This window comes from Procambarus clarkii, chromosome 46 (assembly GCF_040958095.1).
Source record: "Procambarus clarkii isolate CNS0578487 chromosome 46, FALCON_Pclarkii_2.0, whole genome shotgun sequence".
NCBI classification, from domain to species: Eukaryota; Metazoa; Arthropoda; class Malacostraca; order Decapoda; family Cambaridae; genus Procambarus; species Procambarus clarkii.
In genome coordinates this window covers 21,809,855-21,826,816 of record NC_091195.1, presented here as the reverse complement: position 1 = coordinate 21,826,816, position 16,962 = coordinate 21,809,855, and the positions used below count along the sequence as shown (strand labels likewise).

Genomic DNA, 16,962 nt, shown 5'->3' with positions numbered 1-16,962 from the left:
GAGGGCCACACACCACAACTGAGGGCCCCCCGAGGGCCATATGGGCCACATTTGTGTTGTCATGAGGGCCACACACCACAACTGAGGGCCCACGAGGGTCATATGGGCCACATTTGTGTTGTCATGAGGGCCACACACCACAACTGAGGGCCCCCGAGGGCCATATGGGTCACATTTGTGTTGTCATGAGGGCCACACACACCACAACTGAGGGCCCCCGAGGGTCATATGGGCCACATTTGTGTTGTCATGAGGGCCACACACCACAACTGAGGGCCACCGAAGGCCATATGGGCCACACACACCACAACTGAGGGCCCCCGAGGGCCATATGGGTCACGTGTGTTGTCATGAGGGCCACACACACCACAACTGAGGGCCCCCGAGGGCCATATGGGTCACATGTGTGTTGTCATGAGGGCCACACACACCACAACTGAGGGCCCCCGAGGGCCATATGGGCCACATTTGTGTTGTCATGAGGGCCACACACCACAACTGAGGGCCCCCGAGGGCCATATGGGCCACATTTGTGTTGTCATGAGGGCCCCACACACCACAACTGAGGGCCCCCGAGGGCCATATGGGCCACATTTGTGTTGTCATGAGGGCCACACACACCACAACTGAGGGCCCCCGAGGGCCATATGGGCCACATTTGTGTTGTCATGAGGGCCACACACACCACAACTGAGGGCCCCTGAGGGCCATATGGGCCACATTTGTGTTGTCATGAGGGCCACACCCAACAACTAACTCAAGTCATTTAATACAAATTATTGCAGAATATTTGTATTACTCAAACTTAGAAACATACAATGTGCATACAAATGGTTAAGCGGCCAGCCACATTCATGAATGGAAGGTAATGAAGTATTTTAACAAAAAGGAAAAAAAAAAAAAACGAAGTTTAGGCTTAACTCGCTTGCCTCACAGCTGCATTCGTGTTTCTTGTGTGTTTTTGAAATCCATTAAACGGTGATAGTTGAAATTATAAACACTACAATTTTGAGCATTAAATGACCAAGTTACAGTATCCTTTGTGCGAGCCGCACGTGTGCTTGGAAAGAGCCGCACGTGTCCTTGGAAAGAGCCGCATGTTTGACACGCGGCTCGCTGTTTGACATGCCTGCAGTAGGGGGATAGTGGGATAAATGTTTTGAACAAGTTCAAAAGTAAAAGATATCAAAGAGGCGGTAGAAATAAATTTGAAAGATAAAAAAAAAATAAAAAAAGTATTAAATAGAGGACAAAATAGAAGAGGACAAAAGGTGAAGAAGAAGAAATACTGTGCAAGAAGACAATGATAAGAACAACGGCCATGAAGAGAAAAAGAGGGGTATTGTATTCCTTTTATTGTACTGTATTTCCAACGTAGAAGGGGCTCCAGAACTCTAGTAGTTTACTATACTGAGGCCCAGGAAGGATGCGGCCGTTTGAGTTACACAGTTCACTATACTGTACAAAGCCCCAGGATAGATGTGGTCGCTTGTGTCACACAGTTCACTATACTGAGCCCCAGGATAGATATGGTCGCTTGAGTCACACAGTTCACTATACTGAGCCCCAGGATAGATATGGTCGCTTGAGTCACACTATACTGAGCCCCAGGATAGATGTGGTCGCTTGAGTCACACTATACTGAGCCCCAGGATAGATGTGGTCGCTTGAGTCACACTATACTGAGCCCCAGGATAGATGTGGTCGCTTGAGTCACACTATACTGAGCCCCAGGATAGATGTGGTCGCTTGAGTCACACTATACTGAGCCCCAGGATAGATGTGGTCGCTTGAGTCACACTATACTGAGCCCCAGGATAGATGTGGTCGCTTGAGTCTCACTATACTGAGCCCCAGGATAGATGTGGTCGCTTGAGTCACACAGTTCACTATACTGAGCCCCAGGATAGATGTGGTCGCTTGAGTCTCACTATACTGAGCCCCAGGATAGATGTGGTCGCTTGAGTCTCACTATACTGAGCCCCAGGATAGATGTGGTCGCTTGAGTCTCACTATACTGAGCCCCAGGATAGATGTGGTCGCTTGAGTCTCACTATACTGAGCCCCAGGATAGATGTGGTCGCTTGAGTCTCACTATACTGAGCCCCAGGATAGATGTGGTCACTTGAGTCACACAGTTCACTATACTGAGCCCCAGGATAGATGTGGTCGCTTGAGTCACACTATACTGAGCCCCAGGATAGATGTGGTCGCTTGAGTCACACTATACTGAGCCCCAGGACAGATGCGGCCACTTGGTGTAGCAGTCCATTACACCCAGAGCCAGGAGGGCTGCAGTAAACGTTAACAAACTGAGTAACGTGACAGCCTCAATGTTTATCCCAAACCTATTTACGTGCCCATTCAAAGTCAACTCTTCCAACTATTCTCCTTGTCCATCCAAATTTATGTTTTACAAGCCTCATAAAAGTACTGTATGAGTATCACTATCAAACCTCTGGGTAAAATGATATCAAATGATACAGTATTGTGAAGCCTAATACTGGGGACATCTGCCAGGTATAAATTAACAATTATGAATATAACACAGCTGTACTAGCTTTCAAGATACTGTACCTTTACTGTAATCTGGTAATAACCATAAATTGTTTAACCACTGCACTGCTCTGTATTAAAATATGACAACCCCATGGTGCCCGAAAATAAATTCCTTCTAAAGAATTATTTTATCTTATATTGTTAAAATGCAGTTTCTGATCACGGGAACAAAACAAAAAATACTGTATGTGACATACTTTAGCCGTGATGGAGCTGGGAAATTATGGGCGCTGAGCGATGGAGCGCTCGGAGTCACTAGGCCCCGCCACCCCGTGGGGCAGCAGTTGCCACGAATATAATGTTTCACAATTATTTTGACGTTTCTCATTCGTTTCTTCTCTGGTTTTTTGTTGTAATATAATTCAAAAGTGTGTAATTTGTGGAATTTATATAGTTCAATGTCTGGAACATCACTATGCTCAAAATTATGGGGCTCATATATGACATACTGTATTTATATTATATTCTACAATCTATCAACCAGTGTTTTTGCTGTTATGACACTATATACACACATATTGCATATACCTATCTACATATGTACTTACCTAGTTGTACTTGCAGTGGCTGAGCTTTGTCTTTTTGGTCCCGCCTCTCAACTGGTGAACAGATTCCTGAGCCTACTGGGCCCTATCATACTTACATATTAAACTGTGTATGGAGTCAGTCTCCACCACATCACTTCCTAGTGCATTCCATTTATTAACTACTCTGACACTGTAAAAAATTCTTTCTAGTGTCTCTGTGGCTCATTTGGGGTAATAAGTTCCCACTCGTGTCGCCTTGTTCGTGTTCCACCCGACTCGTGTTCACCATAACGAACCACTAAGTTGGTATGGTGAGCCCAGAAAACAAAGAGTGGGCTGCCACACCCAGCCAGCCCTCCCTCACGCCTTCAACACCTAACTCACCAAAATTACACAATACTGTTTGTGGTTTTATTACACTATATACACAAGTTATATGTAAGTATCTACATGTTTTACTCACCATAATTGCACAACTAAGCTGGTAACATGTCCAAACAACACAGTGGCAAGAAAACACTGCATGACAAGTCACACAGCAGCTGGGAGATGACACTCCCTCCCTCCTCACCACCATTACTCCTCCCATAATACTATGCACGTCTCTAATTCTCACCACAATCCTGCTATTATCAGAATCCTGGTGACTAAATCCTGTAAATGAATAATTCTCCACAATTTTAGTTTGTAAAGGAACATGAGGATTCGTCTGAAGATTCTTAGATGGACGAAATAATGTCAGTGTGCTGTTGCTAGTGCTGTGAACATCTTGAACAGCATTGATTCACTGATATCTGAACATTGTACACACTCTTTATCACAGTCAGGCTCTTCTGTAATACAATCATGGCTAAATAATATCAATTACATATATATTTTGACATTTTTAGGCGATGCTGTAGTCACAAGCTGAACAGCAGTGCTGCTAGTTCATGCTGCATGTGCCAGCCTTGGTTGCTCACTCAGCACTAAGGCTCTCACATCCAGGAATGTTGCCCACGATTTATTTTTAAAATGGCGGCTGTTTACGAGAGCCCTGATGAAGCCGATGTGAACCCCATGTAGCCACGGGAGTTTTGAATGCTACGCTATACCTACGAGAGGTTCAAGGACCATCCATCGAGAGCCTCAAGGCGTACTGCACAGTACAGTGGTTAAGCAATACCATACTATTCCCGAGCAAAATTGCAAACACAGTTCCACTCATCCAGTTCAAACCCATCCCACTCATTGCCATTCATGTCATGACGTGTTGAGGATCCAGAAGAGACCACAACGTTGTCACTGTCAAGTGTTTATGCCTGTGTTGGGTTATTTCTTCCAGCCCTGTTAGTTTATTATGACATTCTATGTGAATAAAAAACTCAATAACTGGATTTCACCAACAACTGAACGAACCCGTTATACGGGTCAACGATCCAGTTTTGTTTAAATCAGTCCTAGTCATACCTTTGGAGAAATAAAAGGCATCAGATAAACCAGTGAGAGAATGCTTGAGATAATAATCTTCCTCTATTCCTCCTCCTAACCTGGGCCTCAGTTCAAGCTACCATGAACTAAGATGCTGACACTATTCACTGGAAAACAGCGGACCTTATAACAATAATAATATTCAACCTTTAGTAAATATAACTATTTTTATAGAAAGGATGAGTCGTTTGTAATGAATTACCTGAAGAAGCTTTGCCAGTAGGTGATCTCATTTACAAAAAAACAGCCCCATGTTTTGCACTAGTTCATTACTGATTTCCATGAACGTGGAACAAAAGACACCACTCACAGGGAAGCGGTAACCTCATCCCATAACCCATTATGTGAACCAATGAAGCACAATTGAGAAAAGTAAGCAGTTTGAGTGTTAAGTGATGGGGGGTAAAACCTGTGAGTGGTGCGTGCATGGGGCGCAGCATACCTCAGCCTGCTTCTTCCACATATCAATGTTGCGCCTCTGGGCCTTGGTGAAGTGGTCCCAGACCTTCTGGTGACCGGCTGACAGGAAGACACGCTCGATCTGACCGACTGAGTGGCGGAAGAAACATGTGATGGTCAATAGGAGTAGCAGAGCCGGGCGTGTACCGTGCATCTCTGGGCGGCAGTGCCAAGTCTGAGCCCTCGTCTTGCTGCTTACACTTACTGCCTGTCCTGCTGACTGAACTAGGTCATGGGGGATGGGCCTCACTCCTACCATACAACAACATCCATATTGACGTATCTAGATGAGCGTGCTTTGCTATAAATAGCAATTAAAATGATGATGTTAGTTGGTGGAGTAGGGGCAAGGCCAAGACACACATACTACACCTGGGTGGGGTGTATTCTGAGCAGGCACTGTAGCAGTGGAGGGACACACAACAGATAAGGGTCCACTAGAGGACACATTTACCTGCGTCTCTCTACCTGCCCCGCTACACTGGCATAACTTTATTCAAACAATACCTTATCTTAATCAACCTCTAGTACTGAAATGTAAAAATTTCCTTCTTGTTAACTACGTACATACGTACATACATACATACATACATACATAAATGATTGCAATCAGCTGTATTCTCATCATTTTTTAACTCGACTTCGAGTTAATGCCACAAGTTCACTGGTTTTAACACACAATACATAGCAGCATTTCTCAACCTTTGTACCCTTGAAATGATTCCAGGCCGTACTTTAGATAAACATACATGAGATTTCATTGCCATCTGAAATGACACGATTTCTGTCGTTGCTCTTGACGCTGGTTTAACGAAAAAGTTAAAACACAAAAATGAGTCAAAAATACATTTGCATATGATTAGAATTAGTCTATACTGTATATGGTCATCTCTTGCAGAAGCCCTAAGTTACCTCGGGGTGCCACAGGGTCCCCCGGTTGTGTCTTGCAGAACCCCTAAGTTACCTCGGGGTGCCACAGGGTCCCCCGGTTGTGTCTTGCAGAACCCCTAAGTTACCTCGGGGTGCCACAGGGTCCCCCGGTTGTGTCTTGCAGAACCCCTAAGTTACCTCGGGGTGCCACAGGGTCCCCCGGTTGTGTCTTGCAGAAGCCCTAAGTTACCTCGGGGTGCCACAGGGTCCCCCGGTTGTGTCTTGCAGAACCCCTAAGTTACCTCGGGGGTGCCACAGGGTCCCCCGGTTGTGTCTTGCAGAACCCCTAAGTTACCTCGGGGTGCCACAGGGTCCCCCGGTTGTGTCTTGCTGAACCCCTAAGTTACCTCGGGGTGCCACAGGGTCCCCCGGTTGTGTCTTGCAGAACCCCTAAGTTACCTCGGGGTGCCACAGGGTCCCCCGGTTGTGTCTTGCAGAACCCCTAAGTTACCTCGGGGTGCCACAGGGTCCCCCGGTTGTGTCTTGCTGAACCCCCTAAGTTACCTCGGGGTGCCACAGGGTCCCCCGGTTGTGTCTTGCTGAACCCCTAAGTTACCTCGGGGTGCCACAGGGTCCCCCGGTTGTGTCTTGCAGAACCCCTAAGTTACCTCGGGGTGCCACAGGGTCCCCCGGTTGTGTCTTGCAGAACCCCTAAGTTACCTCGGGGTGCCACAGGGTCCCCCGGTTGTGTCTTGCAGAACCCCTAAGTTACCTCGGGGTGCCACAGGGTCCCCCGGTTGTGTCTTGCAGAACCCCTAAGTTACCTCGGGGTGCCACAGGGTCCCCCGGTTGTGTCTTGCAGAACCCCTAAGTTACCTCGGGGTGCCACAGGGTCCCCCGGTTGAGAAACGCTGCACTATACAGTTCTTTCAATAGCACTAGTATTCACAAAGTCCTACTGGCAAGCCAGGTGATAAGACATATCATTACCCCATTTCCCACTTTCATGTGGCAGGGAGGCATCAACCCAGAGAAAATAGTCGAATATGGCAAAAGAATGTTTTCGATATTAAAAGCATAAATAAATCTCTCGTCTATTCATTGCACTATTCACACAATCCATCAACATAGCTAACACGCACCACCACCCCACACAGGAGCAACCTACAACTTCACAAGGCTTAATTTAGTGTTTGTGTGACTTATAATACAAAGTACAAAGAAATAAGATGAATTCCCCCCCCCCCCCCGGTTCGAGCCAGTCGGCCGAGCGGACAGCACGCTGGACTTAGTGATCCTGTGGTCCCGGGTTCAATACCGGGCACCGGCGAGAAACAATGGGCAGAGTTTCTTTCACCCTATGGCCCTGTTACCTAGCAGTAAAATAGGTACCTGGGTGTTAGTCAGTTGTCACGGGCTGCTTGCTAGGGGTGGAGGCCTGGTCGAGGACCGGGCCGCGGGGATACTAAAGCCCCGAAATCATCTCAAGATAACCCCCCTATCCTCCTCCTCCTGTTCTTGTTCCATACCACACCCTGTTTGTTGCTCCCACAGACAACCTGTGTCCTCTCACTCACCCACCTTCTACCCGTTCTTCCTCTCTTCTTCCAACCCTCAAAGTTACTAAAGCACTTTCCTCACCAGGTAGGGTAAGGTAATTATCAGGAGAAAGGGCTAAGCCAGTATGACCAATTCAGCACTTGGAAGGAATATGACAACACGGAGCTGGGGTAGGACGAAAGGAAGGAACGATACGCTACTACTTCGACAGTTGGGAGGGGGGGGGGGGTTAAACGCTGAGCTGCACGAAGCATGTTCATATAACTCTACATTCCAGTATATGAGTATATATATGCTCTTGAATTCCAGGAGCGTATATGTGGACAATGTGTGTGTGAAATTTGACACTCGTGAAAACTCAAATTAAGCTATACCCTTGGTCCCCCCCCCCTCTCCAACATTCATACCTTGACCTCCCCATCACCCATGTATATGTAAACCACCAGGGTGACAACACAACCCTGGCACGCTTCTACACGTTACCAAGTCAGTCACTTGTTGCCTCGCTAACTCTACATATTATCGGTCGCTTGTTGTCTTATACGAGTGATACTTCCTACACTGTTGCAACCTTTTCACGCCATTGAACAGTCCTTGGACAACTTCATGCATGCACTTCGCTCCCCAAAGGTAATGCTAATTATCAGGAGTAAGTGCATTCCCGGTGTGCCTTTAGGATCTGGCAAACATATGAAGACAGTAAAGAATGTACCGCGTAAAGGTTTACCACGTACCTTGGAGGTGGGGTCCCTCGATTGTTTCAAACTTGGGTTGGACATGTATATGAGTAGGAATTGGGTGGTTGTAAATAGGAACTGCCTCGTATGGGCCAATAGGCCTTCTGCAGTTACCTTTGTTCTTATGTTCTTATACACAAAAATCACATTAACATGATGTATCAGTGAGAAAAGGAGGAGGAGCCTTGAGGAGGATTTGAACCTGCACAGTGGGTACTCCCAAACACACCTCTTAACACACTGGACCACAACATGCTAGAAGCAATGAACCTGGGATTCAACTGAATCTTCTTGGGGGGTTTTGAGACTTCCACTGAAACCAAGATTTGGATTTCACACATTACCCGCATGTTCTCTGGCTGCGGTATCAGAATCCTACCCACGTACAATTTAGACTCATTTTCACTTTCCCTCTCTAATCTCTCCTCCTCCTCCCTCCTCATTCTTCATCACCGATCAATTTCTCCATAACTTTCCCCTCTCTAATCTACACCTTCTTCCCCTCATTCTTCAACACCAATCAATTCCTCCGTAACTACTTCTATTCGGCCCACAAAAATTTAGTACGCTAGTATTTCTTTAATCACATATTTGTGACATTCTCCTTAATCTTTTTATCCAGTTGTGCAATCACAGTTCTTTTCCGATCTTCTGGCACAATACCACTGTTTCGTGTCCAACAGATTCTCCACAGTTACTCATTTTCAGCTTCCTCACGTAATAAATTCTCTTCATATTCACCTTGGAATGGCTTCAAAAACACTTCCACCGTTTATACGTTCCCTACACCTAATCTCTTCAACATACATTCAATATAATTCCCTACCAGACAAAACATACACAAATAGGCTTGTCAATGAACAAGATCAATTCTGTGATAGAAGTTGTGCATCAAAAATCACATTGAAACTGAAACACTTAGTTGAGAAACCATAAAAGGCGGCAGAAGTTGAGGACCGTGTGTTTTGCTTTTGTGTTTTTTTTTTTTTACGTGTTTGTATTTGAAATCTCATCTTGTGAAGTAGAAGGGGTGCTACTGTGGATAGACCATGAGCCATAGTGCTGCACAGTGTTTGGAAGATATAGTGAATGAATGAGTCCAATTATTAACAACATAACCAATCTTTTCCTGTTCTGCTTCCCTGTCTTCCCTAGGGCCATGCCTCCACACCAAAAGCAAGCAAGAAATTAGATAATAATAAAAGAAATATAATATTAATAATAATAATAATAATAATAGCGATATTGAATTATTTTTCTGAACACTTGACTATCACACTCACCAATGCTGCGGTCTATAATTTAGAGGATTTTCTGTTACTATTGTATATAATGGAACTATGAGAGCCATTTCCCATATTTTTGCTAGGTTACTTAATTACAAGGATGTCTGAAAAATGATTTGTAACTGAATGCTACACTCAATTGGGCATTTCCTCGAACCCAAACTAGATACCACACGGCCCTACTACCTCAACCATGTTTCTGAGTTGCTCTTCGACCACTTATTCTACCTCATAATTACCTACGCGTAGTTACAGCAAGAGAGCCGCACTCATGCTATCCCGTCTTCCCTACGTTCTTTGTCGCATCATGCTTTGAAACTACTCTCTGTTTACATGTGAGACTGTGTGCAAGTTTGTTTGTATTTGCAACCTCAATGTACTGGAAACTTTATAAATCCCAAAATGATATTACTACTGGAGCCAATGTAGTATTGTATTTCAAAGACTGTAATGACAGGGAGGAACACAAAGTTTGAAATGTTGGTACTATCTTGAGATCTTGAGATGATTTCGGGGCTTTAGTGTCCCCGCGGCCCGGTCCTCGACCAGGCCTCCACCCCCAGGAAGCAGCCCGTGACAGCTGACTAACACCCAGGTACTTATTTTACTGCTAGGTAACAGGGGCATAGGGTGAAAGAAACTTTGCCCATTGTTTCTCGCCGGCGCCTGGGATCGAACCCAGGACCACAGGATCACAAGTCCTGTGGTAGGACCTTACTAGTAGGAGACTCTTTCTCAGCTTTTAAGGTGTTTTATATTGACGCACAGATTTTTGAGATTCCATTGTACGGGTCTGACTACATGCCTATGTGTAAAAACATATATAGAACCATGCCTATTTGACAGACATTACATGCTTTTGACAGAAATAAATATTTAATCATTTCTATGTATAATTATTGACGTGTTTCTTAATTGTCAATAATATTTGATTATAAAAACTTAATAATAATACCAGTATATATTTATTACATATTAACACTTTAGTACTGCATTCCCATTATGCTAAAATGTGTCATCCATATTTCGACAGTAAATATTCCAATGATATCTCGAGATGATTTCGGGGCTTAACGTCCCCGCGGCCCGGTCCTCAACCAGGCCTCCTTTTTGTTACACACACCCCCAGGAAGCAGCCCGTAGCAGCTGTCTAACTCCCAGACACCTATTTACTGCTAGGTTAACAGGGGCATCAGGGTGAAAGAAACTCTGCCCATTTGTTTCTGCCTCCGCCGGGGATCGAACCTGGAACCTCAGGACTATGAACCCCAAGCGCTGTCCACTCAGCCGTCAGACCCCTAAAATGTTGCAATGTCTTATACAATCTCGGAATTTCAGTAATTACTCTGCCAATATATATTTTCTCTGCTTTGAAAATTATCTAACAAATTTATATGAATGTCATGTTCGTTTTCTTTTTTTACAGCTATACAGTATAGACTTTCGTGTGTACTTCTCTAAATCAAATACAAATAAAGTGTTTAACAAATAAATATGGCTGTGTAAAAAATGCTTATAAACATTCATATAATATTTTGTGCTATGATGTATAATCTATTATCCTTACACTTTCTTGTTGGCATCTAGAACATTTATTGCGAACATTTTGACACCAAAGGAATAGCCATCATCCCCCCCCTCCACTCTCCTAAGAAACTTAAGAGCAAAAAGAGAACAAACATTTTAGGCATTGTTGAGCAGGACCTTGAGAGGACAGACCTTCAGAGGTCCCTATTGTTTACAGTTGGGAACACGTTCAATGAGCGAACCGCTAAAGTGTTAAAATACATTTTGAATACTGTACTATTTTCCAAAACATTTAATGTGAGTGAATTCAATTACTAATTGAATAAATAAATTGTATAATGCAGTGTATTATATTCGCTTCAGAGGCAGCCCATTCATCGGTGTCCCTGATCTTAATAAGTGGAACTCACTCTCATTCACACCATCTTAACTAGCTTTTTCTCTAAGTTATGTCATAATAAGCGGCACTCACTCTGTCACACCCAAAACCCAGAACATGTGCATAAAAACATCCGCTATAAATGAGTAAAGTTCTATAAATGAGAAAGAATTATGGGTCACACATATCTTAGCCTTGTCTATGTTGCATACTAAAACTGCAACAATTTATCATCATTTTACAAAATTGACTTTGCAATGAGATCATTATCAACAATAAAGTATAAACAATTCTGTCTCTATAAAGGGATTCGACCCATTCACTTCAAGTGTGTATACCAACAGGATCTTTAGCAATGGTATGGAGGTACTTAATCCTGAAATTCACGATTAAAATATAAATATCTTTTCCATTACAAGAGCCAATGCTTTGATGATAATTTTGTAATAGACCTAATAATATACTGAACAACTATAATCAAACGAAATCCAGCTTTCCCATTACATATATTTGCAGTTTAAAGTGAAGCTCATGAACGCAAAGTTAACTGAAAGCCTCTCAAATGTGAGTATACGAAGTATTAGACATTACTCGTCACTTTACGAAGCCTCGGGGAGAGCAACTGCCCAAGTTGGGATGCAGAAGTGTTGTACCACTTCACAAATTAGCTGGACATCCTCAATCCAAGAGGTTGACATTCAAAAATCATTCTGTATAGTAATTTGGCAATCTTTATATATACCTTCAGTGTGTGTTAAGAGAGACAAAGGCAGCACACCGCAGAAGTGAAAGGGTTAAACCCACAATTAGCATTCTATTTATCGGCCCTTTCTTAATTTTTTCTGGCAATATACTTTATAATCTCTAACTCAATCAAATTGGACCAGAACAAAGATCAATACTGAACTAATGTATTACCCAGAGCAACCTGGCTTGTATATATTCAGAGTAAAACCTCATTTATCACCAACTCACAAGAAATGCAGTGCTATATTGTTAAGGTAATGACATTACTTACTTCTCTTATGATAATATTCAATAACAGTTAATCACATAACATGCAAGACACATTTCCTCACAAAGAACTGCGGCAATAAGATACATACAATACACAAGTTTAAATTAATGATAGATACAGGGAGACTGCAGTGTCCTAAATTCTACTGGATTTATTACCCCATGCTATATTTCTAACTTGATACAATGAATCAGGGGCCAGATTCACGATGCAGTTACGCAAGCACTTACGAACATGTACATCTTTCCTCAATCTTTGACGGCATTTGTTATATTTATTAACACTTTCTGCTGATGAGGACTCCTCCCGGCGTCCTGTTTCGCCTATCCCGCTTCCGCATGGTGGACATAAATTTATGTCCTCTTTTAAAATATTTGTATAAAATTCAATTCTAATCCGATTTACTTTGGGTTTGTTTCAAACTGCGCGCCATGAGGCTCTCTTTCTCACCACTAGGCTGCATGGTACGATAAGTTCATGAAAGGTGTGGACCACTTCGATCAAATGGTATTACCAAGTGGCACTGAGTGTCCCAAACGGGTTGCAGGTGGGTGACTTTAGCCGTTTATACTGGTAATGCTTCCCCCATATCATGTACTATATGCATATGTCAGTTTAGGGAATTTTATTTCGATCAATGTACAACCAAAAATAACTGTGTGCAACAAGTATAAACTTGACAAACATAACAAAAGTAAAAACATTTCGTGTGTGTTTGACGCTCACTGATATGTTCCAGCGTTGTTTTATATTTGGCGCTATTCTATCTTACGCTTTGTTGATCTTTTTTACCTACGGGCTCATAGAACATTCTATTGCGAACACATTGACACAAAAATGAATGACGTACATAGAAAAATAATGTCAGGAGAGTGAAATAAGTATAAACTTTCAAAGCGCCGTATCCCACATGTGTCGTCCCGTCACCGATACCGGGTAACAATTTCACCACTTCCCACACTCTTGTGGGTGGGCCGCAATCATTATTCTACAGTTTATATTCATATCACCGTGTTGGGAATTTCATTGCGAGTCCATTGATACCAAAATTAACGCTGTAGGACAAGTGTGGAGGTGAAAACAATCCCAAGAGTAAAAACATTTTGTTGCTGTTGGGCGCTCACGGCGAGTCATCTTCAGTAGTTATTTATTTGGTGCTGGTATCCCTATACGTTTCGTGACTTTTTTTACTCATGTTCTTCTAGAGAATTTTATTGTGAACACGTTGGTACCAAAATGAAATACGTAGCTCGAGAACTAAGGTCAGGAGAGTAAAAAGAGTACAGTATACACATTTTAGTTTTTACGCTTACGCGGCAAAAACGCCGCGCGCACATACCGCTTTTTTTTTTACCATCCAAGGTGGCGCGAAAGTGTTAAACAGTCTACAAGTATGAAAACTTGCCAATCAACTATTGTTATTGTTATAAACAGCCTCCTGATGCTTTGGAGCTCATTAACCGTTTAATAATTGTAAACAAAGCCACCAAAGACTGAGAAAAGATGTACAGGTTCAGAAGTGCTTGCGTAACTGCTTCGTGAATCTGGCCCCAGGTGTCCAGGCCTCTCAAAACCAGTAGGACTTGTGTAAGCAGTCACACTTTGTCGTAGGAGGGTTTCTACTGCCTTTCTACTTCAATAATTGACCAACAATTTAGACATAAATAACACAAGCCTGGCTTCATATGCCTATAACTAGCAATGTAGGTTTGATTATACGTACTGGATTTTCAAAAGCTATCAGATACAGTATAAAAGTGGCCATACATGTAATCCTATTTATTAAGCTCATTTACATCACAATAAGCCCAACAGTAGATTATTTATTACTTTCTTAAAGCTCACAAACCTACTTTTATGCTTAAAGCAAAACATACACCTTGCATAAACTGAAATATCGCTCAAAGTGAATGACAACATTAAATGGAAAATGATGTAGTGATAAAAGAGGTTATACCATGTGCTAAAACTCATCATGGTCCAAATGCTGGAACAGCATTGGAGTATATGACAGGTATACTCACTTTTTTGGAATCAGCTCCTTGCACGAAAGCTGGAAAAAGCTCACTTAAAATTATTGGTAAATATACTGTACAAACTGAAAGCGGCTCGTGCGAGGTTCCTTCCTCCACCTGGCACACACCTCCACTCACCATCCACCTGTCAAGATATGTCATGCCTGCCCACCTCTCTTGCACAAGCAGTAAATAGCGGCAAACTCATTATTCTTGACCAATTATGCCAATAGTCTTCAGACATGTGAGAGCCGTGTCGCCTCACATGTTCCCCTCTCTCCTTGCTGCTCTTTTTGCTTACTATACCTGTTGTTATTGGTCATCGACCGCTGCAAAGTTTTCATATCATCTCTCCGGTCTAGTTTCTACCTACATCAACTTTACCACAGCAATTTTGCCAGCTCTTTTCAAAGTCCTTTCCCTATGTGCCTAAAACATTTAGCTTCATATCCAACAGCACTTTAATAATGATAGCAAACTTCCCTGGAGTTATTTTTATGGATCTATGAAAGCAATTTAATTGCTTAGCAAAAAATATCCACTATCTGAACAATAGTTCTTTCTCTAATTTAACTATGGCATCAACCCAGGAAATTAAATTTGTTAATACAAAATTGCAAAACTAATGCAATGGTTGAATAGGATTTAGGAATATGTTACTATAACATACGTTCCGGCCAGCAGGGCCATAAATGGAGCCGTGATCAATGCCTATCATAAGAGATACTCACACTGCATAAAGACGCCTTGCATGCGTGCTCTTGTCTGTTCTCGGAACTTGGCCAACTCCTCTTCATACTGGCCCTTCTCGGTCATCAGTCGCCGTACGTGGGAGTTGGTCGATTGAATCATGCCATAGAAAGTGCCAGCATTGCGTTTGCTGCAGTCGCCTCGCTCCAACCAAGTGATGAGAATTTGAGCTGCCTTTGAAAAGCTTTCATCTCCTGAAAAAATATAAAAATACCCCCATTGAATGTAATTGAAATGGCTCTATCCTGGTGGCTGCCAGAAGCTAGCCAGAACCTGGTCCAAACAATAGAGGGTGCAGAGTCTGGGGAGCCTCATCAAGCCAAGCCAAGAAGAAAACCACCATACAGGTAGAGCACTCCATAACAAGCAACTGCATCAAAATTATACAAATAATATAATTAAAACAAATATAATACATATACCAGTAGGAACTCTGAAAATTAAATACACAGTCTTAACACTTTTGTGTTCACGTGACGTGTTTCAGTGCTACTGGCAATCCGACAGTAAACGTTCCATTGGCGCTAGACCGTGTCATCCGAGTGTTACTCACAAACAGTTATATATTCATTGCTGTCATGCAACAATCAGTTGCAAATACACTCGTTTTTGGCTTCTGTTCTCTCGGAAATTCATTTGCGAATATTTTGATACCACATTTATAGTTATAACCCAACAAATAAAAGAGAAAAGTAAAATGAGTGTAAATATTTGTCACATCCCAGAGTAGCCCATGAGCCAATCGGGGAGCCCAGACTATTTAGTCAGGAATAGCTTGGCAAGACTGGACCACCAAAGTGTTAAGCAAGTTACCAATGCTAGTAATATTCCCCTCAATCATGCACTGTAAAAGAATGGAAACCAAACCCCCTAAATATAAAAAAATAAACAAATAGGGAGGAGGCATTTTATTACATTAAATACTCAGTTGCAGGAAGCAGAAGAAGGAGAAGAGGAGAAGACAAGAGAAGCAGACGTATTTTGACAGGGTGATGGGTCCTGCTAAGAAGCAGGTCTTAGCAGGACCCACCAAAATAAGTCAGGTCATGATCCTGCAGGAGGAACTAAAGAATGTCTGCTCGCACTATAGCCTGGGACAGACAGGACATTGGTCTGGAAAGGGTCACAGGAGTTCTACTCCCTGATCCCAGCCTGAGGCCAGGCTCGACCCACTGGAAAACGTGCAAAAAAAAAATGAGGGAGTCCGAGAAACCTTCCAGCACCCAGGAACGCATACAGGGAGGAGGCAACTGAGGAATCAAGCTCAAACTACAACACAGGATACAGATAATCCTCTATATGAAGCAATAATCCCTAACAAAAAGAGATCAAGAAGGCTTGAAGGACACAGACCCTCTTCCTTGGGGGCCCCTCCCCACCATCACAGACACCAAAGACCTCATCATGAAAGAACTGGGATCCACATCAGACTTTAAAGTGGATGGACAAGCATCCTCTCCAAACCTGAATTCTCCCTGTGGGGAAGGGGTAGACCCCTCACAGGGAGAATTCATGCCCTGAGAAACCTCAGCATGGAAGGCAAATGATCACTGATGGAAAATACCAGTGCAACTGCCTCTGCAATTTGGCAAAGAAGGGGCAACCCCTGGAGATGGCCTCCACTTCACCAACCCAACAACAAACCTGGGCTCCAAAACCTTAACACACGTCAGAGCACAAACCAAGGAAGTGAGAGGAAGGGGAAACCTACTCGGCACACAGCACCGCTGGTCCAGAAAATGAGCAAAATGGGAAAGCAAACTTGGAGCAAGTTTACAAAACTAAACACTCCACTTCAACCACAT

General features: G+C 43.1%; 1 protein-coding gene across 1 annotated transcript in view; it reads right to left on the bottom strand.

The window, feature by feature from the left end:
* Positions 1-16,962, bottom strand: part of LOC123770576 (ecto-NOX disulfide-thiol exchanger 2) — a 78,527-nt gene that overhangs the window by 10,120 nt on the left and 51,445 nt on the right. Inside the window, 2 exon segments of the mRNA XM_069301836.1 lie at positions 4,999-5,105; positions 15,139-15,351. Coding sequence (XP_069157937.1) covers positions 4,999-5,105; positions 15,139-15,351 — 320 coding nt within the window.